At 29.8% G+C, this 19,635-nt stretch overlaps 2 protein-coding genes across 2 annotated transcripts; one reads left to right on the top strand and one right to left on the bottom strand.

Moving 5' to 3' along the window:
* Window positions 1–1,383: 1,383 nt before the first annotated feature.
* LOC101247634 (oligouridylate-binding protein 1) lies at window positions 1,384–10,083 on the top strand. Its single transcript, XM_004243647.5, has 12 exons — window positions 1,384–3,493; window positions 4,305–4,366; window positions 4,665–4,767; window positions 6,194–6,270; window positions 6,349–6,410; window positions 6,498–6,585; window positions 6,681–6,756; window positions 6,914–6,944; window positions 7,571–7,690; window positions 7,984–8,069; window positions 8,555–8,728; window positions 9,559–10,083. Exons 1-12 carry the CDS (start codon window positions 3,413–3,415, stop codon window positions 9,829–9,831), a joined length of 1,233 nt encoding a protein of 410 aa, XP_004243695.1. The 5' UTR covers window positions 1,384–3,412; the 3' UTR covers window positions 9,832–10,083.
* Window positions 10,084–16,859: 6,776 nt separating this feature from the next.
* Window positions 16,860–18,084, bottom strand: LOC101247936 (protein TIFY 10b-like). Its single transcript, XM_004243648.4, has 3 exons — window positions 17,715–18,084; window positions 17,324–17,644; window positions 16,860–17,243 (listed from the first exon to the last, which is right to left on the bottom strand). Exons 1-3 carry the CDS (start codon window positions 17,866–17,868, stop codon window positions 17,068–17,070), a joined length of 651 nt encoding a protein of 216 aa, XP_004243696.1. The 5' UTR covers window positions 17,869–18,084; the 3' UTR covers window positions 16,860–17,067.
* Window positions 18,085–19,635: the final 1,551 nt, after the last annotated feature.

The following is a 19,635-nucleotide window of genomic DNA, read 5'->3' as shown; positions in this document are numbered from 1 at the left end:
TTAAAATTCAGAAGTTATTTTCTTTTTGAAATGAAATAAAAATATATTCATATATATCGAAAAGGAAGGAGTCATTTATTAAAAATAAATATATATATGTTGTGCTTATATATATATATATATATATATATATATATATATATATAATTTTATTTTTTAAATCGTTTGGCTTCCTTCTATTAATTTGAGCATATATGTGGAGTTTTAAAGATTTGAACATTTTAATATAGAAATATAATGATTTGAAAACTTTAATTCTTCGTTTTAATTTATAATTTGTTATATATTTGAAAATTACATAAAAAAAGAAGCTCAAAAATGCAATGTAACAATTTAAGATGTTTTTAGAAAAACATAGTTAAAAAACATAATGAAATTTGGTTGACTCCCTTATTTTTATCGAAACAAAAAAAAGTTGTATATATTGTTTGAAAATAATGTAAGAGCTAAAAAGTACTATAAATCACAATAAAATGACAACTTAAAATACGTGAGAATCATATAAGAAATTTTATTTACTTATAATATTTTTTTCAGAACATACATAAAAAATTATATAATTTACATAAATTCCATAGTGTAAAATTTAAATTACTTTCTATCCCTACTTTTTTCTATTTTACAAAAATCCCTTGAATTATATGTCATCCGGGTACATAATTGGTTGTCCGGATACATTAATTGTGATACATTATAAATATGGTTGCGCTTAAAAAGGAAAACAAATCAGAAAATCATATTAAAATTCCATAATTTATGGTATTCAATTCCTCTTTATTATCAATCCCAGAAACTAAATCCTAAAATAACCAATCTATTCAAAATTCAAAATCTCTTTTCATCTTTGCCCCTATTTCAACAAAGAAATTTTCAAGTTGGATTCAAAATTTTTTTGAAAATTTGACAAGATACACGATGAATATTTTGATTTTGACTGACACTCTCGAAGGGAGAAAAAATAGAAAATCGTAGCTTTTGAGTTCTTCGAATTCTACATAAATCTCACTATGATTGACGATCAGGTCTGAATTTCTTTGACAACTTTCTTGATATCTTTATTTTTGTGTTGGTGGTTGCTTGCCAGTGTGATGAAAGATCTCAAATATGAAGGTATTTGAAAGTTGTTATTTTATAATTATCTTGGGCAAAATTAGTTATGCTTCTTTGCCATAACTTCGAGTTTCGAGTTAAAAGATTGATATCAAAAAGTATCCAATACATATTTGTATGCTTTAATCATTGTTTTTTTCATTCATGAATTTGTATATTGACTGATAAGTCATGATACGTTACTGGCTGGAACATGATACATTAAAGTTTTGACGTACATGTTGTGAGTTGATGTGTGTTGTTAATAAAAAGTATCACGTATTTGTATTTTTTTTTATTTTTGAATTTGTATAAGCATATATAAATCGTAATACACTACTGATTTCAACTTGATTCAATTCTAGTTTGATGTGTATGTAATGGATTTTCTAGATGTGAGTCAGGGTGTTGTTACTATAACGTATTAGATACATATAAAGTTTATTTATTTTTATGTATCAAATATCTTAAAACAATAAAAACAAAAAATTCTAAAACTAGAGCTAGTGTATTTCAAAAATAACAACATTTTTAAAAAAAGTGTCAAACTGATAAATAATCTCTATTCAACATTAACCATATCGTCTAGAGATAGTGCTATGAATTGACTCTTGGGTCTTAGTTGTTACTTAATAATAATAAATAGTAATTGATACTTAATATCAAATGATGTTGTATACAATCTGATAGATATTTGCATCTGCTATAAAATGTAACATCATATATTCATAATATGACATTTATGTATCATCTGTTCAACTATTTAAACTATGATACATTATTCTGCAGTTTATACCCATAATATAATTTGAACTTTAGTCTTTCATACATTGAACATAAATATCAATTAATGTACTAAATTCAGGTTTTATTGTAACAAACTGACATTTATTTTAATCTGATACAAAATAATACATGTAGCAAGTATAAAGTATTTTAATTGTGTATCAGATGTAGATACTAACTTTAACTTGATAAAGTGTAAATGTATCGAAAACTTATATATGACACTAATTAAACTTCACATACTCATTATTATGTATCAAGGTTAATTAGTTCCCATTTATTTGAATCTGATACAAAACGATACATATAGCAAGTATAAAGTATTTTAATTGTGTATCAAATGTAGATACTAACTTTAACTTGATAAAGTGTAAATATATCAAAAACTTATATATGACACTAATTAAACTTCACATACTCATTATTATGTATCAGGCTTAATCATAGTATATAATATAAGATTCTACAAATTATAACCTATTCTACAATGGGAACTTTATAACTTCATACATTCATAACACCTGTTCAAAACGAGAATAAAATTAGAATTTAATGTATCTAGATAGTACTTAAACTTATGATACATGACTATGTGAGAACAATACCTTGTCATTATTATATCAGATTTTTGAAACAACTAACAAAAGAAATATCAAACATCTATAAAAAAATTTATATCTAATACTCATTACAACTTGATGAACTAATATTGTTTATCTGGGGTTGACCATCAGTTTTTTCTGACACTCCTGTACCATTGGAAGAATATTCAAGTACACCCACACAAAAAATAAATCAGAAAAATTCACCTTGACAAAAAAATAAGATTAATATTAGGAATTGTAATTATCAGTGGCAGAGAAAATAATTAGAAACGACGTCGTTTTCATAAGCACTAAAATTTTTAATCTCACATGAATTTAATTCGACCAATGTAAGATGAAGAAGATGAAGCTTAAAAAAAATGAAGAATAGTAGAATGGAAAAGATGAAAAGTTGATTTGAAATCAATTGTAATTAGAGAGAGAAACCTTTTGAAATTCAACTTGGGATCAAGGATCAGATTATGGGAGTCAAATAAACGAGAGATTTAAGAAACAAAAATAAAAAGGAAACATGGATTGTTGTGTTAGGAGTAATGTATCTGTTGACTTAAAAATTGAGGAAAAATATGGAATTTTAAAATATTTTAATATAGTAGAAATTAATAGAAATTATGAAAAAAAAGGTGTGTATATAGATAATTTTTTCTAAAAAAATTTAGTACAAAGAAAAAACAAAAACAGGTGCAGGAAAAGAAAAAAAGAAAAGGGTGTAGCAATTTTTGCTAAAAATAAATAAATAAAGATCTATAGCAGTGTAGCAAAACATCATCTTTCTCTTTCAGTCTTCAACTTGTGGCACCACTCTAAGGGTTTCTTTTTCTTTTCTTTTCTTTTTTTTCTTTTTTCTTTTTTTTTCTTCCTTCATTTTTCCTTTCTTGAAAATCATCCCTTTGTATCTCCTGTATATTTACATTAGATTAATTTCATAGAAGATGATGCAACAGAGGCTGAAGCAGCAGCAAGCATTGATGCAGCAATCCCTTTATCATCCTGCTCTTCTTGCACCCCCACAGGTTCCTTTTTTTCTTTATTTGGTTTTGACTTGTTATTATGCCTTTTTGGATTTTACCCATGTTCAAGTTTTGATAAAGCTGGAATCTTTTTGTACTTTTTCATCTCTTGATTGTGGTTTTCTTGAAAATTGAAATTTTGGGTCTTTGTTATTTTTTGTTTCTAATTTGGATCCCCTTTTGAAAAATTTAACCTTTATGTCAAAAATAAAAAAATTGTATATGCGTTAATGATTAGAACATGGTGAAGTCACTGTGGTTGAGTTTGTAGAGTTGTGATTGGAAAGATGGTGCCTTTTTGAGAGGCAACTAGTTGAAATTATTGGACTTGAGTTCAGCTAGTATTAAGAATTAAAAGTTTATAATAATGGTGTTTGATTTTTGAACGGTTTTAGCCTTTATTTAGTTTGTCTGCTTAGAACTCCTATATAGATAGAAAGTATTGAGAATAAGGAATGAACAAATCTTGGTGTCTTCTCTGCTTAGGCATGGTGATATTTTTTTATTTTTTTTTGAATCCAAGTTATTTGGGTAAGGGAGAGATAAATGGGCTGTGGAATTGGGTCATGGCCACCTCAATCCTCCATTCATTCCCATTTGTACCTTCTAATCAAAAGCTTTTGCGAATTGGGTAGTGGCTGCGGGTTCCATTGTCATAAAAAAGAATGTATTCGTGAATTTTCACAATGCCATAATATACTCCTATATTGACTTGAGCTAGTCTCTATTCAACTTTATTACATGGGATTGAGGAAAACTTAGGGATCCTTTTTCTTTTGTTTTTTTATTGACCTTTTATAGTATTTGTTTACAGATAGAGCCTATCTTGAGTGGAAATTTGCCTCCTGGATTTGATTCAAGTACTTGCCGCAGTGTGTGAGTGCCTCATGGCCATTCTTTTGATTTGAAAACCAGTTTTGTTTTATCTTTCCTTTTTCCTTTTAATTGTTGCCTTTTGCTTGAAAGTGATACTCCCTCCTTTTATCTATCATATCTTGGTACAAAAGCTCATGTAATGCATACTTTTATATGGTTTCTTATTACTTGATCGCTGCATGTTTAGCTGCATGAAACTGCGCTTGATCAAACATGCTTGTCTATATATTTAAAGAGGGCATGATGTTCTGAATTAATCTTTGATAACCCTTCTGGTTTTCAATGTTATCCGAACTAGGTACGTTGGAAACATCCACCCCCAAGTAACGGAACCACTTCTTCAAGAGGTCTTCTCAAGTACTGGCCCCCTTGAGGGATGCAAGCTCATTAAAAAAGAGAAGGTCTGATCTCATTATTATGGTTTATGTTTAACATTTTCTTACCAGACAAGTCTTGGAGTTAATTGAAACATGCCTATCTGAGGATGATTGATTTATGTCGTAGTTCTAACTAGTGTAGCATGTTAACACTTTAATGAAGAAAGTAAATTAAAATCATGAATTTCTCTTGAGTTTTGTTTATGGGAGAAGCTTTTCAGGTGAAGCTGGTTATGCTAATGATTCTGGCTCTGTGCTTTCGGATATGTTTGTTAGGCCATATGCATATCTCGAGGGTGAGGGCATATTGCCTCTTGCCCAATGGAGGGTGCTATTAATTTATGAGATGTATGCCTTAGTAGTTGAGATGCGATTTTGGCTGAATTTCACCAATGTGTTCACCTCACTGGTGCTTGTTTGGACTTTTGGAGGGAGATAGAGAGAGAGAAGTGGCAAGCTAGCATGTTTAGTTTTAACTCATTTAGGGTTATGGATAGTTGTGGTTGAAGTGGTTTCTCTTTGTGATTTTCAAATAGGAAATATTTCTCACTCCGACAATCCATTAACTATTGAAAGGAAACAAAAATAAGTTGCAATTTGAAGTTACCTTTATCTCAAAATAAGTCGCAAATTTCTATTTCCAATTTCTTCACTGTTCAGTCATTGCCCAACTTTTGTTGTTTTCTCCTGTTTTCTTTTCAACTTTATGCATATACTTGTTTGAAATGAATTGTGGTAACCTCCTTGAAAGACATTTGCTTTATTTCTCGAGGCATCGCTCTCACCTTGGAGCACCATGGCTTTGTCTTTAGCCTTAGAAACACTGGCCTTGTTAGTTCTTCAACTCATGAATCAGCCTTCATAAATTTAGAGTGTAGGCATTGTCTGTTTGCTTTAAGTATTTATAGCATTGGTGCCAGTCAAAACTGTGAATCTTCAAAAACGATGAATCACCATTGAGCTTTTGTTGATTGAAGTATAACAAGGTTGTAATGGTAATTCCCACGTAAGTTCTTAACTTTTAACTTGTTAATACCTTGCAGACTTTGGAGTTTATTGTGGCTGCGACATTGCAGCAATTTAATGTGATGAGGATCTATTCATGATTATAATTTAAGCTTTTAAAGCAAAAGTATTTCACATTAAAACTAATCATGCACAATGATAATCTTCACCTTCTGTCACTCCATGATTTTTACAAGTTGGGCTACACTTCTAGAACCTGAGAAAGGGTCAGGAAAGAGGGTTTGGTGTCTACCAAAAGTCTTGTATAGTGCAATATTGATGTTAGTTCCACAGAATATTTTGTGTCTTCACAGTTATAGTCCTGAAATCCTGGATACTTTCTAGATTGATGTTTATGTGTGAGTTTGCCGTTCATCTCAAGTCACATAACTTGTTTGAAACTTCTTGATAGGAGACTAATATATGGTGATTCCTTGCAATGCAGTCGTCGTATGGTTTTGTCGACTACTTTGATCGCCGATCAGCAGCCCTTGCTATTGTGACTCTTAATGGAAGAAATTTGTAAGTGGATTTTCTTGCAATATTCTGGCTTAAGGGTTCAGCATTTACTCTGTGGTAAGCCTTACTGGTAAAATGCAGGTTTGGACAGCCTATAAAAGTTAACTGGGCATATACTAGTGCTCAGAGAGAGGATACCTCAAGTATGTATATAAGATATCTGAATTTTCTATCTTCTTGTTAGTTTTGCACTTCATTGAGAACTCAATACCGTCTTCTCTGGATTACAGGCCACTTTAACATTTTTGTGGGTGATCTCAGTCCAGAGGTTACAGATGCCACATTGTATGCATGCTTTTCAGTCTACCCTAGCTGCTCGTAAGCTCTATCATTTATAGTCCTGCAAACCCTGACATTCATTTTTCAAAGATATATTGTACTCTCAGATATGACTTTCAAGTTTTTCCTTGCAGAGATGCAAAGGTTATGTGGGATCAAAAATCAGGCCGTTCAAGGGGATTTGGATTTGTTTCCTTCCGTAATCAGCAGGTACTAAGATGGCTTTCATCAACCCTTTGATATTAAGCTTCTTCTCGTGTGCATTCCACCCACAATAGGAAAAGAAGAAAATTAGCAGTGCATACCTTGTGCTTTTCTATGAACCGTGTCAACCTTTTTATCTTTTCTTTTGGAATGTTTTGTGCAGGAGGCGCAAAGTGCAATAAATGAGTTGACTGGTATGAACAAGCTGTCTATTTTTTTTTGATACACTCATTCAACATGGTTTTATATATTGTCTTTAAATTGAATATTGAGAATTTGATTCTTAATAGAGCACTTCACCCACCAGTCTTCTATTGGGGAAAATATTGGTTGCTTACTGCTTGTGTTCTTGTTCTATTTGGGATTCTATATCATAGGACAAACTAAGATTATTGACTTGTTTTCTCGTGTGGGTAGCTTCATTGAAAGACATTCTGTCACTCTCTATGCTGGTCTTTCACTCGCAGAGCTAAGTAGACTGCTGATCATTGCATCTCCTCCAGTCTTCATCTCAATCTAGTCTCATTAGGTTCTCTTCCATGCTATAGTTCAATCTGTTTTTTACTATTTTTGCAGAGTATATATGTAAAGAATGGTGTGTACCAGCCAATTTATATAATTCTCAATGTTTTCGCAATACAAGATTTGGCATTTTCTTTTTCTCCTAGAAATCATTTTCAAATGGATGAGAACTTGGTTTCATGCCACATTGCTGCATCATTTCCTGATTGTTTTATCTCCTAGATTAGTAGGCTTGATCGAAGATAAGGCTGGTTTTCTATCTCATCTAAATAGAGATCTTTTTGGTTCAAAACAAAAGGGAAGTGGTTAGGAAGCAGACAAATCCGCTGCAACTGGGCAACAAAAGGCGCTGGAGGAATTGATGAAAAGCAGAATTCAGATGCGAAAAGTGTTGTTGAGTTGACAAGTGGAACATCAGGTTGGTTTTTCTTAAATTTTATAGTTGCTTCTATTTTCTGCTTGTTGAAACAACACTATACTATCAGTTGTAGTATATCAAGTACCTTTACCAGTCATGTTCTATTCTTGCGTATTGATCCAAGCACATCCATATTCAGTGGTTTATCGTGTTATATGTGTACATTCTTTTGCCAAAGTGATGTAGACTCTGCAACTGATGTGGAGTGCTTACTAGAACTTTTTAGTTGCCTTACTTTTATTTAATTAACTGTCATAATGAAGAATCTTAATGCTATTTATGTTTTTGTCTAGATGATGGTCATGACAAGGCCAATGAAGATGCTCCAGAAAATAGTCCCCAGTATACAACTGTTTATGTTGGCAACCTTTCTCCTGAAGTGAGTATCAGTAACACCTCAGAACTCTGTTATTGAATTTGTAACTAATTGTTGTGGGGATATGTCTCCACCCTCCGTTAGGTCAGCCCCCCAAGTTTTGATCAAATACCTTGTGACAATCTCCTATGTTCCCTGCTATCATATTTGCACATGCTCTCTTCCAGGCAGACATTATCATTCGTGAATAACATGAAATACGTAAGTGGTAAATGTAACTGCTGTATCAGAAGTTCCACTGGTGGAGATATACTTCACAAGCTTTTTAAGCTTCAATTTAAATCTATATTCAAGCAATGGAACTATAGCCCCAGTCCTTGACCGTAGGCATCTGCATGAGTATCAAGTAGCAGTTAGGACGCAAGAGATTTACCGGCCGTAGAGGACTAATATACAGTGGAAGTAGGAAGTAGTTTATTTGCAGTTAATGTTATTGTCTTCAGATATTTTAGTTATGTGTGAGGTTCTCATGTCCATGTGTGTTTCAGGTCACTTTAGTTGACCTCCATCGTCATTTTCATGCTCTTGGAGCTGGCGTTATTGAAGATGTCCGTATTCAACGGGACAAAGGTTTTGGGTTTGTGAGATACAGTACCAATGCTGAAGCTGCTCAAGCTATTCAGTTGGGAAATGCCCAATTCTTCTTTGGTAAACCTATTAAGGTAATGTGTGAAAAATGAGAATTCAACTGTTTTGACTGTGTTTACCTCGACTCCTGTAACACTACCTGGTTTTAATAATCTAAACAAAGTTATTGAACTATAAAGAAATATTTTAGAGTTTGCTTTCCTCAGACTTGTGACTTATCCATTTCTGATGTCTTCAGGCCTGATTGGAGGCAAATTATGTAGACTGGGTACTTGAAGTTCTTTGTTATTTCTTTGGCAGTTAATGAAAATGTTAGTTCAACAGTTTAGAAGCACCGAAGGGAGGGGGGTTATGTATTTCTAGAGCACCTTGTGTGGTCCTATTCCATAGAAGAATATTCATATTTTATTCGTTGTAGAAAGTTAGTTTGATGATTCTGTAGATGATGTTTTGATTTGAAATGTAAAACAACCTAATGTTTGGCATTTGGAGTTGCTGGATGTGGAATATCAAATTCCTAGGGTCGTATGGGCTTTGTCCGAGGTTACTTGTATTCTAATAATACTTGGTAGACGATATTAGCACCACCTGAGCTGGAAGATAGTTTTTCTATGTGAGAACTCTTTTGTCAGCAGAAAAAGGAATAGTGTATGACGATGCAAAAGACGGAAGTGGAAACTTTAGGAGAAGGATTTGACTTGGTCATTATGTAATAACTTGATAAAATGCAAAAGACGATGTGAGGGGATGGAGCTTACGGTCACACAATTGGCTCTTGTTCTTGAGCATGCTAGTAAATTGAAGCAGAGGAGTTGTCTCTAAATGTTTTCATTAGTTAACAGTTGTTTTCTGAGATTTAAATGTAGTCTTCTGCTGTGTCGATAATTTTGTGTTTTCATTACAGTGCTCATGGGGAAGCAAGCCTACTCTGCCAGGAGCAAGTTCTACCCCTCTTCCTCCTCCAGCTGTGGGACACATTCCTGGTATTTCAGTGACTGATATTGCAGCCTATGAGCGGCAGCTTGCTTTGGCTAGGATGGGCGGTTCACAGGCTCTCATGCATTCTCAGGCTCTAATGCATTCCCAGGGTCAGCGAATTGGCGTTGCTAGTCAAGCAATTTACGATGGTGGTTATGGTAGTATTGCTGCTACAACTCAACCACCAATGTACTACTAGTGCATAACAACACCTGCTGCTTCTGCTCTCCCGGCTTTGTTTTATAGGATGCTTTTTCTCGTTAGTTTTTCGTGTCCGAAGCATATGTATGAATATGTAGCTTGTATTTTGTGTGGCAGCTAGTCCGATGGCAGTTCACTTGGATGAGCAGCTTCAGGAGATGTTAGAATGTTTCATGAACTGAAATGTTTTTAAAGGACTTATCGCACAGTGAATCATTCTGCATATATGCATTTTTCTCTTTGTTCTTTATTTGCTAGCATTTGTGAAATGAGTCTTTTGAGTTCAAAGCACAACCTTCGTTGATTACTTTGATGCTGAAAAGGAAGAGGACCATTAGGGTTTTGTTCAAGTAGAGGGACTTGTGACGTGGTTTGAATCTCGTGTCATACAAACTAAGCTTGATATTTAAGTGGAGAAGGGCAGGTTTCATCGTCTCAAAATTTGTGGTGGGTTTTTAGGGTTGGTCCATATGGATTTCTCGTGTGGATTTGTTGGTCATGAAAGAAAAATGGCATATTTTATGTGTTATGTTGTGTGACCTAATGATTATTGAATTTTAAGATTTCAGGTCCAAAATTCAATTCGGATACTATACCATAGTCACAGTAATTAAAAATAAAAATAAATTAAACAATGAACTTGGGGAAGATTTGGTTTTATTCTTTTTGCAAAACTAGTTTTATGTCTTTTTGTTTTAAAGAAAATTTTATTTTTACCTTAGACATTTAAAAAAGATTATTTTCTTCGTGATCGACCATAAGAGATTATTTATATCTTGGGGTGGGGGTTAAAGCGTGGTCATGTTCATATTATAAAAATAAAATTAAAAAAATAATGATTTGTAAGGAAACTTTTTTTTTTTTTCATTCCATGGTGTTCTATTAATATATCAAACTTCAAAAGTAATCAGAGTCTTTACAACTAAAACTGAACGTAATAAATTTGAACTAGGTAATAAGACTTGATCAGAATGCTAAATAGGTTTTTTCGTTACTTCCAATTTTTTTTGGTTTTGTGTTAGTTTTATAAAAGATCTTTAATTTTACATATAAAAATTTTGAAAAATAAAAGTTATTTTCCTCTATTTAATTGTAAAGAACATAAATTAGGTTGTCTTAGTACGATCTCACAGATTGTGAAAACATAAATCATCTAAACATTCATAAATCGTCACACACGCATATATATTATCATTTAAATAGTATCACTAATGACAATGCAAATTCATTTAAATAAGATATTGACATAATACATAAATATGTCTTTTTTAACTTTTTTCAAAAAAAATCTATGCCCTCAAACTTTAGGTATATGTAAGTAGACACTTAAATTTAAATAAATTAGTTGAACAAATAAACATACGTATCCTACCTGACATTTTGGGTGAGATATACTCGAACAGTTCAATATTATGCTATGTAAGACGATACATTGTCAAGCAATGTATAGGATATGTGTGTCTAATTGTTCAAATTTTATATAAATTCAAGTGTGTACCTGTTTTAACCCTAAGTTGAAAACTATAGATACAAACCATAAACTTTAACCTTCTGGAGTGGAGTGTAGACCAATCTTATGTGTAAAGAGATGGTGGAAATGGGGGAGGGATTCAAACGACACAAGAATAGATCAAGGTGCTTAAGTCAAATATGCAGATAACTTTACGACTAAAACCCATACGTATACATGCATGATGCATCCAATATATAAACAAATGCCCACGTACAAAGAACACATATAGAGGTAGAGATGCTTTCAATTAAAAGGCAAACCCCACTTCAAAGTCTGGACATGTCAATACAATACATACAAAACTATGTGTTAACATTTCACATGGGGTGAGGCATGGAAAAGATCCAAGAAAACAAAAAAAAAAAAAGATAAAGAGAAAAAGAATGGGTCAACAAACAATGAAAAGTCACAAAAAACAAAAGGAAGAAGAAAAAAAAAATACTTATGCTATATTATCTTCTTTATTTTATATTTGCTCAACCACTTCCTTTTGTAACGTACCATGTGATCCTAATAAACTAATATAAAGTATTATAAAATGGCCAAAACCCACCCAACAATAAATACATTAATTATAACACGTCTTTTTCTTTCTTGTAATTACCAAGTCTTTTTGTTTAGTGGTAGAAGACTTTTTGGTGAAGTGTGAACAACGTGAGAATAATAAAGTCTTTATGTTTCAACTTTATTTAATTTATAGATCTATATTAAGGCTAATATTATTATTACACCCTACGTTTCATGATAATTGGGGTTGTTTTTATGTTTAGGCACTAGGCACACCTCTTCTCAAGAAAATGAGTAATTATTAGCATAAAGTAAGAAAATATTTCTATTATCTTATTTTTATTTTTTTTAAAAAAGAAGCATTGTCTCAATTTCAATTTATTTATCTGTTTTCGACTTAACACAAAAAATTCAAAAATAAAAAAAATTAAATCTTATGATTTTAAATAAAAAAAAGTGAAGTACATAAAAAATTTCCATTCTTTAATTTTAGATATATCATGTAGAGGATTAGAATTAAAGAATTATCATAAAATAATAGAAATATTATTTTAAAAGTAAAATAAATAAATTAAAACGAAAAATAGTTCTTTAATAATTTTTTGCTTACGTAAAATTGAAAGACAAAAGTTAATATTATCATAGTTTGAAATATTTTTTTTTAAAAAAAAGTCAAAAATGTTACTTTATTTTAAAATTGAGTAAATAATTTTTTATGTATAAAGATGCATGTTCACGCCGACCCAAGTTTGGGAGTAGCAATATTCAAGGCACTAGTGTTTTGTCTGAATAGCCCCTCATCTCCTCTCTCCTTGTATACCATGTGTGAAAATGAATATTCTTGTCGTTTGCGTGTTCGATATAAATTTAATTAGTGTCGAATTTTTTCATATCAGTTATGATCTAAATTTAAAATTTATAATTTGAAAATGAACAATCTCATTTTATATTGAAATTTAAGTATTAAATTTTTTTATATCAGTTATGATTCAAATTTAAAATCTTTAATTTAAAAATGAGTAATCTCAATCATTACACCATATTAATTGATAATTTGCCAAATGAACTACTTTTTCCTACTATGTCTTTTTTTAAAATCTATTTATGATGAATTTTGACCCCATCTATACATAAATTTGTTGACATCAATTATAAAAAGATATAGGCCGCATACCTAAAAGTTTTCTAATGTTGGTAGGAACATAGTTGGACATTTACTTATTTATAGGTTTAGTTATCTCTATGTTTTTGACTATTTGATATTTCTTTATTCGTGTTAAACCATCTCATTCCACGGAAGTGATATGTATGTATTCATTGCGTCTAACTTTTTTTTATTCACGTGATATTTCTTCAAATAAATATATTCTATTTGTTACGACGTAACGTAATTTGACAAAGCATCAAACTTATGAAATAAAATATTTTATTCTATTCTTTATATTTTGAAATTGTATCCTTTTCTTTTTCTTCGGATGAATTTTATTTTGAGTGGATGAGTTTAAGATATTTTTTTAATATAAGAATAATTTGAAAAGAAACGGTGGGGGAGAGAAACAATTGAAAAAATGAATTAAGAATTCAATTTCACGAAGACATAAGTTATTTGTATAAAAATAATATAAATCAATTACAAAAGCTGATAAGTTTTTGAATACTAACATGACACAAAGGAAGAACATTTCTATTTAAAAGTTGGAGTAAATTTATTTTTAAAAAAAATAAATTGATGGAAAGGACATCAACGAGAAGAGAAAGTGCCCCAATGCTTCAACGCATACAAAAAAATAAATATCATCAACGATCGAAAGTGTCCGAACTCTCAAAAGTTGGAAAAAAGAGTTCCAACACAAAAAGAAAATGTGACTTGAAGAGAAAGTGCTCCAATTCTTAGAAGTTGGGATAAAACAATACAACGAGAAAAATATAATTAAAGACTAAACTATTCAAAGATCGAGAATAAAGATGCATTGATAAGTTTTAGTGGATCGATTGTATTACATAAGTTAATTCCTAAAACACGTGAACATTAAATGATGAAAAAGGAAGCGAGACAAGGAAGAATTATATTTATCTTATCATGCTAAACTTAACTCACTTTATCACACTGTATTAAACCTTCCTTTTTTACTTTAATCATGCTCCATCGAGCATTCTTAAAATTTTTTGTGCTTTTTATATTTTCGTTTTTTTAATATTTTACTTTATATATCACTTTTTAAAAATTTTAAATTAGTATTTATTCAATCAAATATTACTATAAAAATTGTCAAGATTTTCTAAAAGTGTGTAAAAATGGAGTTATTAATATTATAATACATATTCAAAAAATAAATAAATAGTACCGTCAATTTGTCAACTCCATATAGTCCAATTTAGTAGGTTAGTCACAATTTATTAAAAAAAAATCAATAAATAACGAATAAATCAAAGTAGAATTAAAAATATAAAAGAAATTTTATGAATTCTACTAAATTAATATTTTTAAAGGATGTTGACTTTAAGGTTCTTCGTTCAATTAAGTCTATTTATATTTTTTTTTAAAAATAAATTATGTTTCTATCTCAATCTCAAGTTAAATATAATTCATCATTTTTTAAAAAAGTTATTCAAATGTATATGAAAAAAGAGTTACATTAAAACAAAATAAATAATAAATATAAAAAGAATAAAATATAAAAATAAAAAGGATAATAAATTTAAAAGAACAGAATATAAAAATAAAAAGAATGTGTCTAATAATTTTTTTTTTCAAAAAAAACTAGTTAAAAAGACGAAATCGAATAAAAGGAAAAGATAATGCCTAAGCTCAAAAGTTTCATTTTCAGAAGCATTGAGAGAACCACTTATCCAATAATCCAAGTTTGTCCTTTGTTTTGAGGGGGTTCATTTAACGGGTATAAATATAAAAATCATAATTTAATTTTATATATATATCGTAATTTTTTGATGAGATGATTCAGACAAGTCCCCCGAGGCTTCACCTAGGTCCACTCTTGTCTCCACTACAATAAAAATGAAATAAATTAAAGATTTAAAACACTAAATCTTGTAAATATACATTAAAGAATTAAATCTGATAAGTTTTTAAAATACTTGAAAAAATTAAAATTAATAGACATATTAAAGCGATCAAGCATAATAGATTTTTAAGTAACTAAAAAATTAAATTTGATAAATATATAGACTATTTATAAATTTTTTTCTCTCTCCTTATTTATGTATATAGTAATTATTTGAATTTTTATAAGCAATACCTTTTTTTGGTTAAAAGTTGATAAGAATCAAATGGAGTTGTAGTAAACTACAAGTCTAGTAGTGCTTTGTTTATACCTTTTGTATTTTCACATGTGTGTTTTTTCCGCGTTGCCATTTTCAAAACCGCGTGCCCTATTATTCTCTCTCTATCACACACCATTCTTTATCCGTACACCCTAACACTGCAAGTATACAAAATATTTTGAATTTAACGTCAATTTTCAAATTAGTAATAATTATAAGTATTTATTTATTTATTTAATTAGTCAAATTTAAATGTACCCCTAATATATTTCTCAATTTATCATTTAATCAAATAAAAAATATTTTTAAGAAGTCAAAAAATAATTTGAGTTTAGGAGCGGATACTTTTTCTAAGCGGTCGTTTGGTATAAAGATAAAAAATGTAGAGATTAGTAATGTAGGAATTGGTAATGCGGAGATTAGTAATACAAGGATTATTTTTATCAAGTGTTTAGTTTATTGTTTTTTACCTAATTTTGTGTGTGGTTTAAATGTCTACAAAAATAATTCAATCCAATTATACTGTAGAGTTATTATGAAATTTTCTATTTCATGTAATTGAGTCAAAGTAGATAATTAGCGAAGAGTATTATTTTTTATAACATTTTTAACTAGCTAGGAGAATAAAATTTTTATTGTCATGTTCACTATTTGTCACTTAAATTATTTAAGAATAAATAATTTTTATCTTAATAAATTGGAGTTAATATCTCAAAAGGTCACAACTATAATGATTTGTAAAGAAAATTTATTGAGATTTGTTTTGTATCAATAAATTTTAAAAAGACTCTTTATCATAATATAAAATAAATCTAGCAAAATAAATTAAACTATTTTTATACTCGAGATGTGTGTCTATATATATATATACACACTCTTGTTTTAGAGTACTTGTGTAATGTTTAATGGACTTTCGTTAAGAGATAATATTTTACTTGTGAATTATTCAGAAATTCATACACCAACATTAGCATATTAATCAGATTATAATATTTTATATTAATAATAAATAAATTAAATAACTCATATTTTGAAAATAATAAAATTTGTAAGCTAATTTATTTAAATAAATTTATTAATATAAATATAAAATATAAAATATAAAATGCAAAATCAAAATAAATTTTTTTTTATTAAAAAGATTTTTTGAGGAGTATTTTGCTGTTTATCTAGAATAATCTCATGGTATTTGAGCTAATGCCATCAAATGGAAGGATATTAGTGTGCGCCCTCTAATATCATAGGGTGTCCTAAATTAATAATACACAGACCCAAAATTCCTATCAAACATAATATTAAATAATATCACACATAATAGTTTGAACTATTTATTACGACCCTTTGATACCATAAATAAGGGAGGGACTGGTTCATTGTCGCTTTACTTTAATTTCGCTTGCTAAAACATGTCACTGATAGTGGGTTCCAGTTAAAACAAGAGTTTCATGTTGGTGGGTTATCATTTTTTTAAGAAAAAGCAAAATTATCATCTACTACTACTTGTTATCCTTAATAAGTAAAATGAAATTTTAATTAGGACGAATAATTCAACAATAGTTTGATACTCTCCTCTATTTGAATTTTTTTAAAAAATTAATAAAAACTTATGTAGCGGAGAAGATGAGGCAAAAAAAGATGAAAATTTGGTGAACAACATATTCATTCATACGCCAACATCATCTAAATCTATTGCCTATTTAGTCTTTGGTCTCTTAATATTCGGATGAAAGCAAAGCGAAGATAACATTTCATTACACATGAAAAACTTGAGAGAACAACCATATTTGGTTTTAATTACAGTAAAGTAGTAATAATAATAATAGTCAGATCTAAGTATGGGGGGTTCAATGAGAGTTGAAGCCAGGATTAAACTTGTAGTAATTGATTATCTAGGCTTCTTTCTACCAAGCAATTAAAGCCAAAAACGGTAAACTAGTATTGCTCAGTTTTCACTGCAAATTGACCACCCAATCCCAGCCATGGCGCCTTGTGTTCTTCCTTTTTAGGAGCTGCTGCTTCCTCTCTATGGTAAGGTACTTTTGCAGTTAGCCTATCTTTTCTCTTCTCCAAAAACCTTGTTAATGAAGCTCTTCTCGCAATAGGTAAATCTGCAAAGACGAAAATCTCATAAATAGAAGTCGAAACAGAAACAAGCAAGGACAGAGACTCAAAAGGGGAAAACTATTACCAGAAACAATTGGCTGGTTAGGCATTTGATTTTCCTGGATGGAAGTTTTTCCGAAACTCGGAACCACCAAATCGGCAGCAGATTCCAATGGTTTAGCAGGATTGTTTCCCTTGCTAGTACTAGCCATAAGCATGATTTCCTTAGCTTTATCAGCCGGAAAATCATTAAACACAATAACTTGACCTCCATAGAATATCGTCATCTGTGCCTTTTCCGGTTCCGACTCAGCCTTCATTCCACCTTGAGGGAACAGATTCATCGATTTCTGAACCAACTCACCAGATTTCTCAATCATCGGCAACAAATCCATAGTAGTAGAACCTGTTGAAACACAACTCATATACATGTTATACAACTCCAAAAAAAAAAAATACTAGCAAAATTATCATACCAGCTGAATCGAAATTGCGATGCATATCAAGGCTGAGATCTCCCAAAGAACCTTTCTTCTCTTTCAAGTATTGACTCAACAAGTTACATGTATGAGAGAAATGCGATTTCTGACCGGCAAATCTCCCGGAATCCACAATCTCCGATGAAGCCATTTGTAATAGTAGTATTTTTTGAATGAAAAATGAAAAGTAAAGTTGAAGGATTATGGTCTAAAGCACATGTATGTGTATATATATATGGACTGTTTGTATGAAACACGGAAGAGGACGTGGGGTTAGAGAAGTGGGGGTGGGGTTGGTTGAGCACGAGGAATATATGGAGACCTTTAAATTACTTTATTTTAAAAAAGACGTGCTCTTTGTTGTTTCATCATTCTCCACTTGCTATTTTTTATTTTATATTTTCGAAAAATATCTTAAATTATTTATAATTTTAAAAATATTTATTTATTTTATTAATTAAATTTAATTATATTTTTAATTTATCACACGATATAATAAATGGTGTCAAAATTTTATATGACATGTAAATTTTAATAAAAATAATAAAAGAGGTGTTGAAAATATATTTAAACTTAACGAGAATTTAAAAATATATTTCGCATATAATAGAATTAGTATATGTTTAAGTTCAATTAGTAAATAATTATTTATAATACTGTCAATAATTTAGAAATTAAAGTAACAATTTTCATCTAATTTAGAGATGTTATAAGTTTTTTTTTATTATTATTATTTATTTTTGGTACTATTTTACTCTTTTATTTATTAGTGCATTTGGTTCTTTCTTAAATTATTTTTTTAATAAATAAAATAGAAGGGTATGCGCATGTCGAACACGTGTTGATTTCACTAAAGAAAGCGGTGTCGGAATTTACCTGTTGTTTTGAACCCACACAACACTACCCCTTATTCTCTGCTTATTTACGCCGTTTTGCCCTTGTTATCTACGTTAACTTTTTCTCCTCTTTTATATCCGTTTTCTTTTGCACTCATTCATTTATTATTTTTTCATTTCCTTTTATATGACAATATTTCGTTAGATATGGAGTTTAAGTAATAAATGAAGACTTTAAAATATTTTTTAAATTATTTTTATAAAGTAAATTTATTTTTCTTACTTCTCATAAATGAATTTGAATATTATTTTAAAATTAAATAGAATTAATAAGATAAAAAAGAAATTATACCTTTAAATATTTACCATATAAAAAAATATGACATTTTTTTTTAAATTGATAAAAAAAAATAATGTGACGGCAAAGTATTACATTTACGTAGAACAATGATATTAAGCTATTAATAGTTATATGAAAATCCAGTTTGTTTTTTGTTTTATTATTTTATAAGCATTTGGAGTTTATCAATTTTAAAGAATATGTAAAAAAAAAAATGGTTATCCTATTCATATCATCATTTTGCCAACGAATTCATAGGTAATGACGATGATGAAACCACTAACGAGATCTTACGTTCATCATCATTGAAGTGTTAGTTTTGTCATTGAAGTGTTAGTTTTGTTATTAAGCTGAAGATGTTGAAACCACTCTCAATAAAGCTTAAAGCATTTACTTAAAATAATAATTAATAATATAAGTAAAAATTAATGACGACAAAAAATAATGGTGTTATCGAGTCCATCAATGCGATCAAAGTATAAAAATATTTAATTGTACAAAAGAAGAAGAAATAGTTTAGAAATTTCGTTGTTCTAGATTGAAAGGAAATCTCTTTATATATAGACAAAAGGTAGTGTGAATAGATGTTTATTGTTCATTATCAGAAAGGTCACACCATTTTGAAAAAGTTCAACCCTTCAAAAAGGTGACAAACTTTCATAAAAGTCACAATTTTTCATGAAACTCACTACTCTTCATATTTCATTTACACATTTTAAAATCCAACAATCGCGGCCCGTAT

The sequence above is a fragment of the Solanum lycopersicum genome, chromosome 7, assembly GCF_036512215.1.
Source record: "Solanum lycopersicum chromosome 7, SLM_r2.1".
Taxonomy (NCBI): domain Eukaryota; kingdom Viridiplantae; phylum Streptophyta; class Magnoliopsida; order Solanales; family Solanaceae; genus Solanum; species Solanum lycopersicum.
Note: the sequence above shows the minus strand (reverse complement) of the source record. Positions and strands in the feature narration are given on the sequence as shown.